This window comes from Lacerta agilis, chromosome 14 (genome assembly GCF_009819535.1).
Source record: "Lacerta agilis isolate rLacAgi1 chromosome 14, rLacAgi1.pri, whole genome shotgun sequence".
NCBI classification, from domain to species: Eukaryota; Metazoa; Chordata; class Lepidosauria; order Squamata; family Lacertidae; genus Lacerta; species Lacerta agilis.
The window spans coordinates 19,416,574-19,433,328 of NC_046325.1; the positions used below are offsets into that span (position 1 = coordinate 19,416,574).

General features: G+C 46.0%; 1 protein-coding gene across 1 annotated transcript; it reads right to left on the minus strand.

Moving 5' to 3' along the window:
• Positions 1-961: 961 nt before the first annotated feature.
• Positions 962-9,863, minus strand: LOC117059415 (claudin-4-like). Its single transcript, XM_033171152.1, has 2 exons — positions 9,729-9,863; positions 962-1,955 (listed from the first exon to the last, which is right to left on the minus strand). The coding sequence occupies exon 2, from the start codon at positions 1,930-1,932 to the stop codon at positions 1,288-1,290; it is 645 nt and encodes a 214-aa protein (XP_033027043.1). The 5' UTR covers positions 1,933-1,955; positions 9,729-9,863; the 3' UTR covers positions 962-1,287.
• Between the last annotated feature and the right edge of the window lie 6,892 nt (positions 9,864-16,755).

Genomic DNA, 16,755 nt, shown 5'->3' on the forward strand with positions numbered 1-16,755 from the left:
TGCTTACTCTCCCCAACCACCTAACTTCCCCCCATTTTAATTTGCTCCCAGTTTCTAGTTTGCACTTTCAAGCCCACCAGGCACTTCCAATCTCTCCAAGACCTCATGCAAAAAACAACAACACCAAAAACCTCCCTCAGCCTTCTCTCTCTTTGCACTTCCTCTCTGCTCTGTTTCTGTGCTGGTCAGTTATCTGAATACCTTTGGGATATGTTGGCGCAGAGACTGAATTCTTCCAAGGGGGGAGTCTTGCCCCTTGGCTATGGATTCCTATGGCTTTGATGCATAATCTGGTATCTAGAGACCAAGTATGTTCACCCTTCCTTGGGGGCAATGCGAAGGTCACTTATCTTCCTTCTCTCCCTACCCCACCTCTTATTTAGATTGTTCCACAAGTCAGAATATGTACTGCTAACTCTCCCAGGAAGGTTCACTAGATAAGGCACACCTGGCTCCAGGAACTTGTATTTAATGACCTGGAACTTGTATTTAATGACCTCTAAACATGAGCAGAGTGGTTCTCCCTCCCTCCCTCCCTCCCTCCCCCCTCCCCCTCCCTCTCTCTCTCTCTCTCTCTCACACACACACACACCAGTAACAACAAATAACAACTGTTATATACAAAAGCCTGTAATTTTTTATTCAGGTCATACTAATAAAAAACAGAAATAAAATGGCATTCAATATGAAATGCATGCATGGTGAATTGCAGCGAGTTAGCAAAAAGGAAAAAGAGACCACATCACCTTTGTTTACAAACAACATTGTACAACACATCACAGCTTTAAAAACCTCATTTCTGGAGTACCCGTTTCCACCACCCACTTCTGCCCTCAAATGGAGACCATATTGAACGGTGACCTCCTCCAGGACAATATTAGTAGTTTTAGTCCCCTGATGAACATCCAGGAAACCTAAGAACAACTTGGAAATGACTTATGTTTCCCACTCACCCCCACCCCCACCCCGAGGTCCAGCACCTCTTCTACCTACATCGAGGAGAACCAGTTAAGAGTAGAAAATGTTCTCTAGAAGCAGAGCTCTGACTTCCGTAGGGCAAGTCTGTACAATAATGTAGTGGTAACATTTGGGGGTGGGGGAAAATACTGATGGGACAAGCACGTTAGGAAGTCATGGGACTATCAGATGTTCTGTTCTTTGGATGGATGGATATTATCTGTGCAGAGCCCCAGTAGGGATGCATCTCGGCTCCTCCAAAGGGGACCCAAGCAGTAGTGAGCTTCAGGATGGCAATGATGACAGCTTTGTTTTCTTGAGGTGGCGTTCCTAGACGTAGTTCTTGCTGGGGTAATCGCTGTGGGGCTGAGAGGCAGCAGCTGTGTACCGGGCGCTGTAGTTGTTGCTCTCCTTCTTGGGGCAATTGCAGCAGAGCAGAGCTCCTCCGAGAATCAACAAGGCAGAAGATGCCCAGCCGATGTAAAGGGCAGCTCCCAGCTCCCTCTTCTGGGCGTCGATCACCATCGGGTTGTAGAACTCGCGGACGATGGTGTTGGCTGACCAGCACACGGGGATGAGGCAAAGGATCCCTGCCACTATGAAGACTGCGCCAGAGACAATCATTATGCGGGCCTTGGTGTCCTCGTCTTCAACGCAGTTGGTGCACTTGGCCCCCACGATGGCAACCATCAGAGCCAGAGCAGCCAGGAGCACAGAGATGACCATCAGGGCACGGGCTGTCTGCACATCCTGAGAAAGGGCCAGCATGGAGTCGTAGACCTTGCACTGCATCTGCCCAGTGCTTTGCACCACGCAGTTCATCCACAGCCCTTCCCAGGTGATCTGTGCCACGACAATGTTGTTGCCAATGAAAGCAGAGACTTTCCACATGGGCAGGGCACAGGTTATGATGGTCCCGATCCAGCCCACCACTGTCAGGGCCATGCCCATGATCTGGAATCCAGCAGAGGCCATGACTCAAGGTGAAGACGACAACCCTGTAGAGAATACAAGCAAGGACACTTTTAATGAATATCCCCAGAAAGTCATTGTTACCCTTTGTGTTCTGGGGCAAGAGACCTTGCCCTTAGTGTTTTAATGCATCGGCATTGAGAAAGGCCACGTTACATCCGAGGTCATCCATGCAGGTGGTCATTGGTGCAACTCATCTTTCTCCATGTAATGCCCAGTTTAGCTTATGAAATTTAATACGTACACATTACATTCTAAATAAGACTTAGGTCACCATCTCCAACTTGGAAGTCTCCAGGTGTTGTTGCCATCCCTCTCTGACCATTGGCCATGCTGGCTGGGGCTGATGGGAGTTGTAAGCCACAACATCTAGAGAGCACTAGCTCGGGGAAGGCAGGTTTAGGCCAATTCAACTCTTGGTGGCTAAATGGAAGTCCTTTTGTTCAGAGGCAGCAAAGCTACAAAGCTGGAAATATTTGTTGCCTTACTGAGCCTCACTTGCTGCCTTCCTGCAAGGATCTACACTCTAGAGAGCAGCATTTCCCAGCCTTGGGTCTCCGGATGTTGTTGGACTACAGCTCCCATCATCCCTGATCACTGGCCCTGCTGGCTAGGAACAGTGGGAACTGTAATCCGACCACATCTTGGGAAACAACAAAGCTGCTCTGGAAGAACCCTTGTTCTAATCCAGCAAAGCTCATGTGTGGTTACACACACAACCCTGACACTTGTAGAAATATCCTACTGGAGTCACCTTCAAATGAGACCCAACTAACACAATTTGACAAATGTTAAAAGTTGTCTTGAGTAAGTGACAGAGCTCTGCAGCAGGCCATTTTGCAGGCTGCATAGCCCATATAGCATTGAAGGGCTCCCCTTGTCAAGCCAGTTTTTCCTTGTCACTGAGGGGAGGTGAACATGGATTAGCTGCATGCAGTTATACAACCTGTTTTTTCCAGAAAACCAGGCGTCGTTACTTGTTCTGTTGCCCGCCCATTATTGGGGTTAAATTTTAAGGTGGCTGCGGAGGCAGTGGGGGGGGAGGAGAGATCCCTTCAGGCTAAGTATAGGTTGGAATGAGGTTTCTTTTACCAAACTTCAATTCATGCCCCACCCCCCACAATATGGTGGGGAAGGTTAAACAAGAGAAGTGCTCTAAACTCAGTGGTTATCACTAGTTTGCATAGGCAGAAGCAGCTCACCAAGCACCAGAAAGTCACACACACCTGGGTAGCATTTTCTGTGTCAGCTTTGAAAAAAGTTACAGGATTCTTTAGCCTTGGTACAGGACAACCCAGCTCCTACCATATGCACTCTGCAGAGAGACTAAGACAATTGTTGCAGGATCAGGCCAGTGGGCCCATCTAGTCCAGCACACTTGTTCTTACAATGGCCAACCAGATGCCCATGAGAAGCCCAAAAGCAGGACATGAGTGCAAGACAACTCTGCCCTGCCCTGCAGTTGCTAGCAACTGGTAATTCATAAGTCATGTAGAGCTTGGTGGCTGAGTCCTTGTGGAAGTTTCCTGGTTCAATACCTGGCACCTCCGGCTAAAAGGGGAGGTGATAGGAAAGACTCTCATTTCACCGCCTAAGGCAGAGAAGATTACACACTTTCCCCCAATCCCCCTACAGATGCCAACTGAGCTGGCAGCTGAGCCTATAATTAAAGGCTGGTGATGGGACAATGTGATGGGACAACTACACCCAAAGCAGCAAGGTCATTTAGGGGGCAAGGACACACCTCCTGTAGAGGGGAATGGCCAGGTGACCTTAGGAGGAACAGTACCACCAAACATCTGTCACCAACTGCCTCAAGGTTGGGCTGCCCAAGAGCCCAAAAGCTAATGACAGCCAGGAGTGGACAATACTGGGCTTACACAACATTTGAGGTCAATTCACATACCATGAAAAACCATGGTTTGGCATTAAGATAAACCATGTGCTCCAGTTCAAAGGATTGCCTCTTTTTAAAAACAAAACACAAGACCCGTAGTTTGCAACTGCACCTGAAGTGGCAGGTGCTGGTTTGTGCTTCCCCACCAGCCAGGACTGAAAGCCAAAATTTAAAGCTGGTTTGCAGTCCTGGCTTAGAGATGCAGACCCAACCAGAGCTGGCCAGTTCAGGAGTTAAGTTGATAACTAATAAGTCTTGCACTAAAGAGGATAAGTGCCCCTTCCTCTTGCTTTATTTTTCCTGGATTCTAAAACAGCGCTCTCTCTCTCTCTCTCTCTCTCTCTCTCTCTATTTTCTATGTAGTTTCAGAATGACTGGAAAGGGCAACATTTTGTTTACTGAAAAATAAGCTGATGTTTTTATTTCAGATTAATCCAGAACACTTTTACCTCTGGCACCACCCATGATTGGCTTCAACAGTGGGTGCCTCTGGCAGCAACATGCAACGCCCAACAGAATGTGGACTTTGGTGGGGTGGTTGAGAAGGGAAGCAGCTCTGAATTCAAATCTGTCCAGACACGAAGCTCATTGAACACTGTTTGGTTAAGCTGAGACAGTGTGTGTGAGTGACTTGCTTATCTCCCAAGACTCTTGCGAAGATGCAAGTGGAGTGACTCATGTGTGCCGTACAGAGTTCGATTCCATTCTTGTATTTGTAAAATTAGCCAGCCAGCCCCCACCATCCACATAAGAACGTAGAGCTGCAATCCTGCAGTTTTCAAGCCACACCCTGTCTAAAGAATAGAAATTAACCAAGCTGGCACTGCAGAATGGTCAGGTTACGTGCCTTCCCCCATTCAAATCCCCACCTTGCCACTAAGGTCTCTGGGTCAATCACTGTCTCTCTGCCTAACCTACCTCACAGGGTTGTAGTTAAGATAAAAAAGGAGCAAAGGGGGTGGGGGAAACACACGTAAGCCACTGTGATATTCTTGGAAAGGGAGGATATATACAAGTAACGTCTACTGATATTTCCTCTGCTTTTTGTTTTCCATTAAACGTGCAATATTAGCTGACCTAAATTTTTGCAAGCAACAACTGTTGGCTGTTCATAAACCCCACCTAAAATTCTACAGATGCACTTTGCCCCTCCTCCCCAAAGTCGTGGGATTGTTCAAGGGTGCCTTGTGCAATGCCAAAATTTGGTGCGCCCTGTCTTCCGCCTTTGTCACAGTGCCCCCCCCCCGTGGCAGCCAGAGTAGGTGAACTGGGACTCAGCTATACAGCTGCAGATAAAACAATTTTAAGTATGTTTTAAGTACAATATACAATGCGACACTAGATGGTGATGGAAAATTCAACATTTTTTAAAAAAGCTTTTTTTTAAAAGCATTTTCAGAACGGTTTTTATATCTGTGTATATTCCACCCAGGTCATGCTCCCCTAAATCCACCTCCGATTGTAGCAGCTGAAGTCCCCACAATTCATGACTTTGAAAATCAGGGCAACCTGCTAAAGGAGTTGGCAGGGAGGGGTTCATCAGGTGGCTTATGCTGTGGTAGAGAGGCGTGGCAGCTGACCTTAGGATCCTGTCTTCTCAGAAGAGAACACCGGTGTTTTAAGCATTGCTCCCACCTGACTCATAGAGGCCGGAGATAGCCTAGGTAGGTGATACTCCTATTTGACTCAGAAACAAGGCCTAGCTCCTGACTCATCTGGTCAGGCAAAACCATTCAGGATTAGCCTTCAATCTAAACAAAGCCAGATGATAGAGATAGTTCTCTTTTTCTCCTCCTCATACTGAGCAGGGCAGAAGAAAAACAACACTCCCTCCCTCCAACTCATCAGGCACCTAGAATAGCAGCGGTTGCACAACTGGTTGTTCTCCCAAGATCCGCTTTGAGCAGGTAGAAAGACACCTGCCCTAGGAGCGACCTGAAGAATTGCATCATCTTCTGCCCTCAGGATTCACAAGGTACAGGTAGTTTGTTGCCACTGGCACTCTGCAACATTAACTGAAGGGAAAGAACGGTATAATTTGGCGGCCTATTTCACAACTATTAGGCAACAGATACATGCCATTCTCCTCAGCGCTGTGGCTCACTTGTTTGCAGTGTCTGTATGGGGTGGGGGGCGGGGGGATGTCCTCATTGTTTTAGTCAAAGCTGGGTATTTAGGTTTCAGCCCACCTCTGCCCCAAGGCTCCAGGCAAGTCAGGCTACAAGGATATGTACAGCAAGAAAGCACTACAAACATCCACTGGGCTCTGTCTGGGAGGAAACAGTGGTTTGGATGGGACATCACCTCCTGAAATTAGCAGCTGATTCAAAGAAAATCCTTCCCACCCCCATTAAAACAACTGGCACATGCACAAACTATACATTACGCAAGGGGTCCCTTATCAGAACTCACCCAACATTTTGCTTTACATTGGCATGTCAAAGGTAACAGCAGTAAGAGTTAAGCCCTACACAGTCTTGGTTAGAGTAGGTTTACTCTGTGCAAAAATTGAATCTTTAGCCAGGGCAATGCTCAACGATAAGGCAAGTGTAATGGCAGTTTCATGTATCTCACAATGCAACAAGATTCATAGCAGTTCAAGGGGGGCAGTGGAAGAAACGCAGAATGGGATGTTAGGATGGCAAAACTGTGCATGAGAAAGGTTAAAGAGAGAGAGAGAGAGACCTCCCGCCAACTGCAACTGCTCCATTAACAAAACGGGCAATCTGATCACAGAATTCCTGCATGGCTTATAGCCTTTTGAGGTGTACACTTTTGAGCTGCTAAGGCTAGGCAAGTGTGCAAAGAATCTTTAAACACTGGGATGTTAAACTTAAAAAAAAAGTTACAGGTAGGTAGACGTGTTGGTCTGCCAGTCAAAACAAAATAATATAAAAAATTCCTTCCAGTAGCACCTTCGAGACCAACTAAGTTTGTTCTTGGTATGAGCTTTCGTGTTTAATTTTTTTAAAAAAACAACAACAACAACAACACAATTTCAGCTGCATACAGCAATTGATTGTTAGCTTATTATTACCATGGAGCCCAGTATTTTTTTAGCCAGCATAAATAGAAATGGAGCTGGGGTTATGAGCCCAAGTAAAGCACAGAACTGACTTCACCTGGAAGCTACATAATTGGCCCCCCAAAGCCCTTAATGCTGATTACAGCAAAGAAGATGCTGGATGTGTCGGGTTAATGACAGAGGAACATAGGCAAGGAGCAACAAGTCTCTCCTCTCAAATCTAAGCCTTATTGATACGGAATTCACTGGTTTTCTACGTCCACCAACCATGCTGTCTGAGGCTGATGGGCTTGGAGCCCAAAACCATTCAAGGGCATCCAAGTAGGGGAAGGCTGGTCCAAGGCAGGATTTAGGAAGAACTATGCAGGTTGTGTTCTGAGCTAAACTGACACACCAGCACCGCCATTTTCTTTCCCATTTTCTTTCCCCGAAGAGGAAGAGAAGACAAAGAGATAAGGAAAGAAACATACAGGAAGGAGTTCTAAATGGATCCTTTGTTGTAAACAGTGTCTAAATCTAAAACAGGCTTCCTCAACCTCGGCCCTCCAGATGTTTTGAGACTACAATTCCCATCATCCCTGACCACTGGTCCTGCTAGCTAGGGATCATGGGAGTTGTAGGTCAAAAACATCTAGAGGGCTGAGGTTGAAGAAGCCTGATCTAAAACATTGAGCCTTCTGATACTAGAATACTACCTGTACAATACGTTCTAGGCCCTGATTTTGTAATTAAGTCCTGGTAAAGACCACCTTTAAAAATAAAATAAAATCAGTAACAAGTTGCAATTTGTTTCAGCTACTCACTCAGTCAATGTGTGTTTCTATTTAAAGCCTCAGGCGAGGTTTACATCACATGAAGATGATCACACCCTTTTAAACCATGTTAATCCAGGGCCAATTCCAACCGTGTTTTACGGTATAGTTTTCAGCTACCTTAAAGGACCAACTTTACCTTCCTTCACAGGTGCAATAAAACCAACCAAAACACAATGCCATCTTTTCAGGTGGCTCTAAAATCAACCCTACTTCTCCCTTTTCTACTTCCAAAAGTAAGTAACACAAGTCTAGCCTGAGTCACAATTAAACACTTTAGACACAGGTCTTAAGTAGTGTCTAGTTCTCATTATCCCAGTCTGGTAATACAGTACCTGTATTAGGACCAACCAAATGTCACAAAAATGTGGCAAGCTTTTGAGTTATTTAGGCAAGAGGGTAGGGTGCTTGATGTAGAGTTATGGAGAACTCAAAAGTATGCCACGTTTTGTTAGTTGTTGGACAATGCATTTATTAGAAAATGTATTACCAATGGACTCTGCTCTCCCTCTGTGGGTCAACCAATACACTAACAAGAACATTGAAAGGCCGGAGTATAGATAGCTTTTAATATCTCAAAAATATGCTAATATTCATGGAGCTGATCAGCAACAGCTACTAGGACAAAGGCTACATCTTCAGACAGCCAGGAAGCAATGATGCCCATCATATTCTAGTTTATGGGGAGCAGAGGGCAGCATGGTGGACTCCTCACAATAGCAAGGGGGCAAAGTTATTATTCTACAGGTTGGACACACCTTGCAGGCTCTTAAGGCCCACCAGTATGTTACAGATGTGTGAAATCCACCTGTCGCAAGGCTCCTTTCTAAACACGCCTTACTTATCCCGCAGCCCCAAAGCTCTGGAGAGGAGAAGGCAAGTCTTGGGAGCTGCAGAAATCGACCTCTTATGCCTGCTAGGTGGGGTGCAGGTATAGGTGTGGTGGAAGAATCGTCAGCCCTTATGGAAGGTTTTTCAGCCTCTGGAACAAAGAGACACGAGGTCACTGGGTGCCTGCGCTCCAGGGAACAAAGGTTTCCCCCCCTCCACCACACGTATGCCTCGGGCGGGGCCGGGGCGTGAGCGTGGGAGGGGGGAGAAGAAGGCGGGGCCGTCCTCCTCGCTTTGTCCATGCCCTTCAACCGAAACTGTCCCCCCTCCTTTCTTCTCAAGGGGGTTTCAGTGGGAGTCCAGCTCGCCACTGAAACATCAGGGCGCCACCCATTCCCTTGCTGGGACAATGGAGGCGAGGGGGTAGGATGCCTTTGATATGGGCAAGGGGGGGGGGGAAGCGCGGACCCACAACTCCAGCCCTTTCCCACCATGAATTTCCTTGCAAAGTTAAGAAAGCCATTTCTGTTTGCCGCTCAAGTTTGCTCTCCACCTAAGTTCCCCTGGGAGCACTGCATCCACGGAACTCAACGAACCCAAGCTAGCCATGCCTGCTCGTTTCAACGGTTCTAAATCCTTTAGCGGGCAATTTTTTTACTCTTCCAAGGGCTTCTAGAGAAGGCAGACCTATCGCTCCGGAGACCAAAAGGCGCGAGAGAACTCATCTCACGACAAGCCCCTAAATTAACGCTCGGGCGTTTATCGAAGACGCCCGTAAACGAAAGCGCTTTCTGCACATGCTCAAGTGTCCGCGGGTCTTCGTTGATCAAGCGCGAGTTCCACCACCCGCATTAATCTTACCCCCAATCTAAAGAGAGCGAACCTAAATCTGTTCCAAGCTTTACCAAATACCGCAGGAGATCGAGCGTCCTTTGGAAAGGAGCGCGGAATATAAGAAATTTAATATATAAAGGCATTATTTAATACTGTCTAATACACCGCATCGATCCTTGGGGAAGGGACCCAGGCGTCCTGGTATCACTCCTCAAGGCATCCCGCGGGACCCACATAAAGCAACAGATTTTTAAAAACTTTGCCTCGCACACAGTATCAAGTCTTTAGAATAAAGGAAAAAAAAGTCTTTAAAATAAAGTAAAACTAGTTAACCCATTTCCAACCTGCAGATCACCAATCCCCCGCGCCCCCCCCATCCAGCTAAAGTCTCTTCCCTTACCTGTTGACGGGACCCAACGAGCGAAAAGGCTTCAAATCCTCAGGAGGCAAGTTGGAGGCAACTTTCCTGGAGGGGCCGGCTATATACCCCTCTCATCCTCCTCCTCAGCCCTCCCCCCCCTCAGACCACACCCCTCTCATCCCTGATGACGTCAGTGGCAGGTGAAACTGGCGGCCTGGGATAGAAAACCGTCGGGAGGAAAAGCCCCCAAAAGAGGAAGAGGGGGGGGGCAAGGAGAAAGAGCGACCGAGACGGGCTTGCCACACCCAGGGCGAAACTGGCGCGAGCGAGCGCACCTGGGCGGAGGAAGGGGCGCGTTGTTGGCGAAGAGGATCTGGTCGAGAAGTTCCCAGGTGCGCGCCCTCGAACCGCTCCTTAACCCAGCCCGGCCGGACTTTTACTTCGACCAGCATTAATAATAATAATAATAATAATAATAATAATAATAATAATAATAATAATAATAATAATAATAATAATAATAATAATAATATTAGGCCAGTAATATCCGCGGAACTCGGTGGGGGACTTCCTTGCGAGCAAGTGTGATCCGGATCGGGCTGCGAGAACTTGGGCGGAAGCAAAATAATTCCCCTCGGTGGCACGAATACAGTGCAGCCCCGTGGATTAACAACCAGGCCAATAAAGCGGCCATATAGAGTTTAACCTTAGGCGCTTCAGATTTTTAGGCTTTTCGGTTTCCTGGATCAGCCACGGATCTCGCCCGGTGACCTTGGGCCAGTCACTCCCTATTAGCCTTCGCTTCCTCCCGGTGTTTGTTTCTTTTGAGGGGGGAATCCAGGTACATAGAAAACAGTGTCGTGAGGCAAGACATCATTTGTGCCTTTGCCACAGCCAAAACCAGGGAAAGGGTGGGATTGGGGGGGGGGGAGTTTCGAGGAGCATTGTGGATTATTTGTGTTTTGACAATTTTCTCCTCAGAATCATAAGAGTTGGAAAGGTCATCCAGTCAAACCCCCTGCAATGCAGGAATCTCTTGCGCAAGGTGGGTCTTGAACCCATGACCCTAAGATTCGGCCTCGTGATCCACTAACTGAGCAACCCCTAATGATTTGATTTTAATACGTATGTTAATTTTAGATCATTTGTTTGATGCGTATATGTGCGTTCCCCTCTGTATGTAGACTCTCTTAAAAAAGCAGCCCCAACCCCAGCCTAGCAGACACAGGATGTGTCCCTACTGCTCCTGCCAATTGTGAGGGCAGGCCAACTCCTACTCAGAGATACGCCAGCCTGGAGGAGTTGTAGCAACCAGGCCCCATGCCATCAAAGGTCAGCAGTGGGGCTGGCTCATGCCCTCTCTGTTATTATTGGTTCCTTTATAGATTGCTTAACCGACGGATGTCTTGGTGGTGGTATTTCTGCCCACCAACACTTCCAGCATTGCAGGGGGTGGGCTAGATGATGATCCTTGGGATCACTTCCAGCAATACAATTCTAGGGGGAGTGCCACGTCTCAGGAGTGATGCTGGCACCACTTTGCGGGGGCAAGAGGCCAGTGCGGGCCGTTTTGGGTCTGCATCCAATCTCTTCCCCCCCCCCCCACCAGCGCAGCAGATTGGGGTTTTGGATTGGAGCCTCTCAGTCTGTAGTTTAAAAGGGTGTTAGGAATTGATGGGAGACCCCTGTTCTCCCCCCAGAGCTACAGAGTGGTTGAACAGTCAATCGCTCTTCATAAGGAATTCTGGGAATTGTAGCTCTGAGAGGGGAATAGCAGTCTCTTCACAAGTCTGAGCACTCTTAACAAACTACACTGCCCAGAAGGTTCTTGTGGGGGTGGCCATGAATGTTAAAAGTAGCACCACAGTGCTCTGAATCTGTGGTGGGAATGTGGTCATTGTCTTGCCATGTCCACCTGCAAATTCAGTGGATCACTAATGCGATGAGGAAGGAACAAGTTCATTCCAAAGGCTGCTTGTCATAATTCTTTTTTTAAAGTGGCCCTGCCCAACATCGGTTCTTTAGGGCCACTCATCGGTTCTCGGTTCTCGTGTGTGTGTGTGTGTGTGTTTTAAAGCTGTTTAAATAAACTCTTCCCTCAAACCACACCTACTTTCCCCAAAGCCCGGACTTCTTGCTCTGTAATGAGAAAGGAGCATACAGGTGAAACTCAAAAAATTAGAATATCATGGAAAAGTCCATTTATGTAAGCAATTGTTTTCATTAGCTACTGGAGTTTAATACATGAGATAGACTCATGACACGCAAAGCGAGATATGTCAAGCCTTTGTTTGTTATAATTGTGATAATTATGGCGTACAGCTGATGAAAACCCCAAAGTTGAAATTGTTAATTTGGGGTTCTCATCAGCTGTACGCCATAATCATCACAATTATAACAAATAAAGGCTTGACATATCTCACTTTGCATGTCGTGAGTCTATCTCATATATTAGTTTCACCTTTTAAGTTGAATTACTGAAAGAAATGAACCTTTCCATGATATTCTAATTTTTCGAGTTTCACCTGTATGCTAAGGATTCTTGTGTTTATACCAGATGGTTGAGAACTGAGCCCTGGTAAACATTTCCTGTGTGGACTTTAGAGAGGCTCTTACCCTCCCTTGGACAAGAGTGTCATCAGGCGATGGTTAAGAACATGAGCTGTGAGCCTGGAAGGCCCTGATTCAACCAAGAATACTCAATGGGCAAAAACTACAACTCTACCAATCTGAAATATAGTACCGGCCTACCTTACAGGGCTGTTGTGTGGGGCAAACATTTGTCTGATAAGGTTGCATACCAGCACTTAGGAAAAGTACCAGATAGATAGATAGATAGATAGATATAGATAGTGTGTGTGTATATTCATCCATACTCCAGTTTTTATACCAACCATATTGCCCATAGTAATTTATACATTCAAAGTGAATCAAAATCCTGCTCTTGTTTCCATCTGCTTATACTGGACTCCAAGGTAACTTATGAATTTTTCCCATTCTTTTATAAAGTTTTTATCCTCTTGGTTTCTGAGTTTTCAAGACAGTTTTGCCATCTCGGCATAGTCCATCAGCTTGGTTTGCCATTCTTCTCCGGTAGGGACTTTGTCTTCTTTCCAACTCTGGGCTACCGGGTAATAACATCTAGGCGGTTGTTGTTCCATACATAAAGTCTTTTCTGCTCCTTTGGTAAGGAAAAACTATATAAATGCTATTGCTGTTGACTGTGAACGTTGGGTCCAAGGCTGAGCAGGCTCTTTGTGGCCCTTGCCCTCTTCACATGCTCAGAGGCAGCCACAACTTTTGTCATTACATTCCAGGCACTTAAAGCAGATCTTAACCCCACCCCCCCGCTGCAGATTGTCTACTTCTACAATTTTAATTATTTCATTCACACTATTAATATATCACTTGTTGTAATAAAACCTCAGAGCAGTAGAAGTTGAGAAGAGCCCTGCTTGAATCAGAACGAAGGTCCCATCTAGTCCAGCATCCCATTTCCTACAGTGGCCAAACAGTTGCTTCCAGAAGACTCACAAACAGGCTTGAAGGCAACAGCTCTCCTCATTCTGTCGCTCCCTCCCTTGGCAACTGGCATTCAGAGGTAGACTGCCTCTGAGCCTGGAGGTTCTGTTTAGCTATTGAGGCTAACGGCTTGGACCTTTGCTGAACTCAATCCCCTTTTCAAACCATTACAGAAGACCATTACAGTAGCCGCATTTTGAGACAGCAAATTCTGCGAATTGGATTGCAACCCTAAGCAGGTATACTCGGCAGTAAGTCCCACTGTGTATAATGAGACTTGCTTTCTAGTAAAATGCCTTTGGGAACTGCAGCCTTCAATCCCACATTCTCTACTCACAGGAGTAGAGTGAAGGATTTATGCAGAGAGCACAGGAGTTCCACACACAACTTGAGTTTCGATTTAGTACAGCAAGGAAGGTGAGTAGAAAGATGGGGAGGGAACTAGCTTTCCTGGGTACTCGGGAACTCGTGGCAGGATTGGTTGCCTTGTTCCAGACACCTTTTTGGCATAAGCAATAAAGTGCTTAAAGAGCAACACATTTGTTGTAGCAGAATCTTTCGTGGACCACAGCCCACTTCATCAGGTGCATGAAGCGCGCTATTCATTTAAGATGCATGTATAGTGTAAAGGGTAGTGGGATGGATGTGGGTACAGGCAGTATAAAATACACACACAGAGATAACATAAGAAGAGTCTTCTGAGTATCTTTCTTCCACCACAGGAATAACAACAGTCATCCTCTTTTCGATGAGATTAGGGGTTAAAGGTTTCTGGGACCAGAACATTATTCACCGCCTCTGTGGGAGGAAGATAAATTTAGCAGTTTATTAGATCAGAAACATTCTACTAGTTTCCTGGGAGGAGTGGGTTGGGATTTGGCTGTTTGAAGAACAAGGAAGGTTGGGAAGCTGTATGAGGCCCCTGGAGAGTGCAAACTATCCACCTGCCTAGGCATGACAATGAGTCATTGAAATGGACAAAGCTGAGAGATCAGGCCCTTTCAGATCTCCTGAGGTTGTTTGGGAGGGGGGGAGAGCGAGGAGGAAGGGCAGAACAAGGTGGGGAAAGTTAGGAGGGGGATGGGAGGGAGAGTCACCACTTTTTAAACTGGGAAGAGCTCCTGCGCCTTTTAACAGCAATTGCCTGCGAGGCAGAAAATCAACCGGTAGAGCTTTCCCCAGTCCCTGCCGATGCAGTGCAAGGAAAACTTTCACCCCGTTGATCTTCTGCCTTGCATGCAGCTTGTTAGGTCACTGAACCTAGGGAAGCATGCACACCTAGTTTGAGATCAAGGGATTTCCCCGTCCTAGGCAATCTGCTCATGGCCACTGTAGCTACATTTTCATGATCATCCTTTGCTGCCCCCTGTGGAACTCTCTCCCTGAACTTTATGATAGCCTTCGGCAACCGATGTTTCGGGTTGCAACTCCTATCAGCCCCAGCCCAGGATGTTAGTAATTTCTGAAAAGTTGGACTTGCAACAGAATGTTGCAGCGTGTCCTTCCTCGCTGCCCTAGGAATGCTCTTGGTCAGGATTCCTTGTCAGTTTGGAACAGAAGCTTTGCTCTCAAACCTGGAAGTTCCCAGTTCCTTGACAGGCTGCTGCTACTGTTTTCTTCTTCCTCCTCCTCCTCCTCTTCTTCTACTTCTTCCTCTTCTTCTTCTTCTTCTTCTTCTTCTTCTTCTTCTTTGCAAAGCTCTACACTTGGAGGCACTTACAGGTGTGTAGAAGTAACCCTAATTTTGGGTGGCTGTTTTGAAATGGATAGACACTGAACCATCTGGGTTCACTATTAGAGGGATTGGGGATTCTGGGCACTTCACATAATAATATCTGATCTTATATTGGGCATTTGTTTCAGAAGCACACACACAAGCATGTGTTTGCACACATACACATGGTGTGACTGCAGTAACACTTCAGACAGTATCACATTGCTTTTTTTCCCCTCCCTGATTCCCCAGCTTACAAATGCTGGAGCACTTATTTCCAGGTAGTTTAATAAATGACTATTCTGAGTTTTAATGTGAAGGCAAACACCTTCTAGACATTTATGTTTGTCTTGGTTAAATATATATTCATTGATGGTTGTTGTTTTTTGCAAGGAAATTCTACAAGATGTTTTTATAACCTTTGGTCTTATGGAGGGTTTTTATTGCTCATTTTATTGTTTTTGTAACCTTTTGTGTAAACATCACTTCCAAAGCCTGGGCTGATGTGTAAATAAACAAGGAAGTGTGGGCTGAGGTGAAATCAGGCGTCCGCAAAATAAATTAATGCAATATTGGCATGTGATGTTCAATATGGTTTCTGTTCTGAGCTGAGTTCCTCTTTCGTAGGATTCCCCATGGTTCCCATCACTGTGTCTGAAAAGAACTGTAAATGACATCAGAGAGAGAGAGGGGCGGGGAAAGAGAGAGACAGACAAACAGACAGTTTGTGTGTGTGGTGAATCACTTTTGTTAATGAAATCCTGGGTTACAAAATTAACTGGAAACAGAAAACTACAACACCAGGCAAAGGGATGGACACTACAACCATTGTCCCTAATATGCTCTTAATGGAGGACCTACAAAGGCTCTTGTGTGCCCCATAAGGGAATAAGGGCAGATTTTTCTTTATAACACCTGCATGGATTTTATTATTCTTATTAAATGTGGGAAGCATTTAAAAGTGTATCTCCCATCTGATACCAACTCTATTATTAACGCAGAGGGAGGAGGCTGCCTCAGGCAGCTGATTTTGAGGTTTACGAAAGAGCAGTCACTAAATTTATTCTTATTGTATATTTATTTCCCAGGAGAGGTATTTGTGGAATTTTCTTTCTAAGGTGCCAAAATGGCATAGCCTTGGGTGTTAATAGTATACACCTTGAGTTCAGGAAGGGGGCACCATTTGCTAAGGAGGAAAACGGGCCTTGTATATAGGGAAGCCCTAGGTTCAAATGCCTGATATTTCTACTCAGAGGTACACTTAGTTAATTTTATACTCTAGAGACATAATGGTCTTAGCGGAGGCTCTTTAGATAGTTGTGTAGTTTTACTTCAGTTACTTCAAGTGTATCTCACAAGGGCCTCCATCCTTTGATGGTAATAAGACTGCATTCTCACGCACCAAGGTAAACCGTAGTCAATGGCTAACTGAACACACTCTCATTTCGATCTACACCTAGCTCAGGCAGGAGCTATCAATCACTGGCTTAGCTCTGTTTCTGAACTGGGGATTGTGGCTTCTTTCATTCCAAATAAGCCCCAATGTGGCATCAAGGATTGCTCTTGGCTTATCTATCATGGTTTGTCTGAGCAAAACAAACCACTATTCCCAATTCGGATGTAACTCAAAGCCAGTAATCTTCGATCTTTGTCCTTGCTTGCAGTAGGGAAGGAGTGAACCAGGAGCCACCTTTGCGTTTAGGGTAAACCATTAACTACAGTTTACTGTGGCACGTGAAATGGGCTATTAGCATAACTATGCCTACACGTAAATGAGCAAGCATGAATGACCAAGAACAAACCTTGGCTGCAGCTCATGGATTGTTTGGA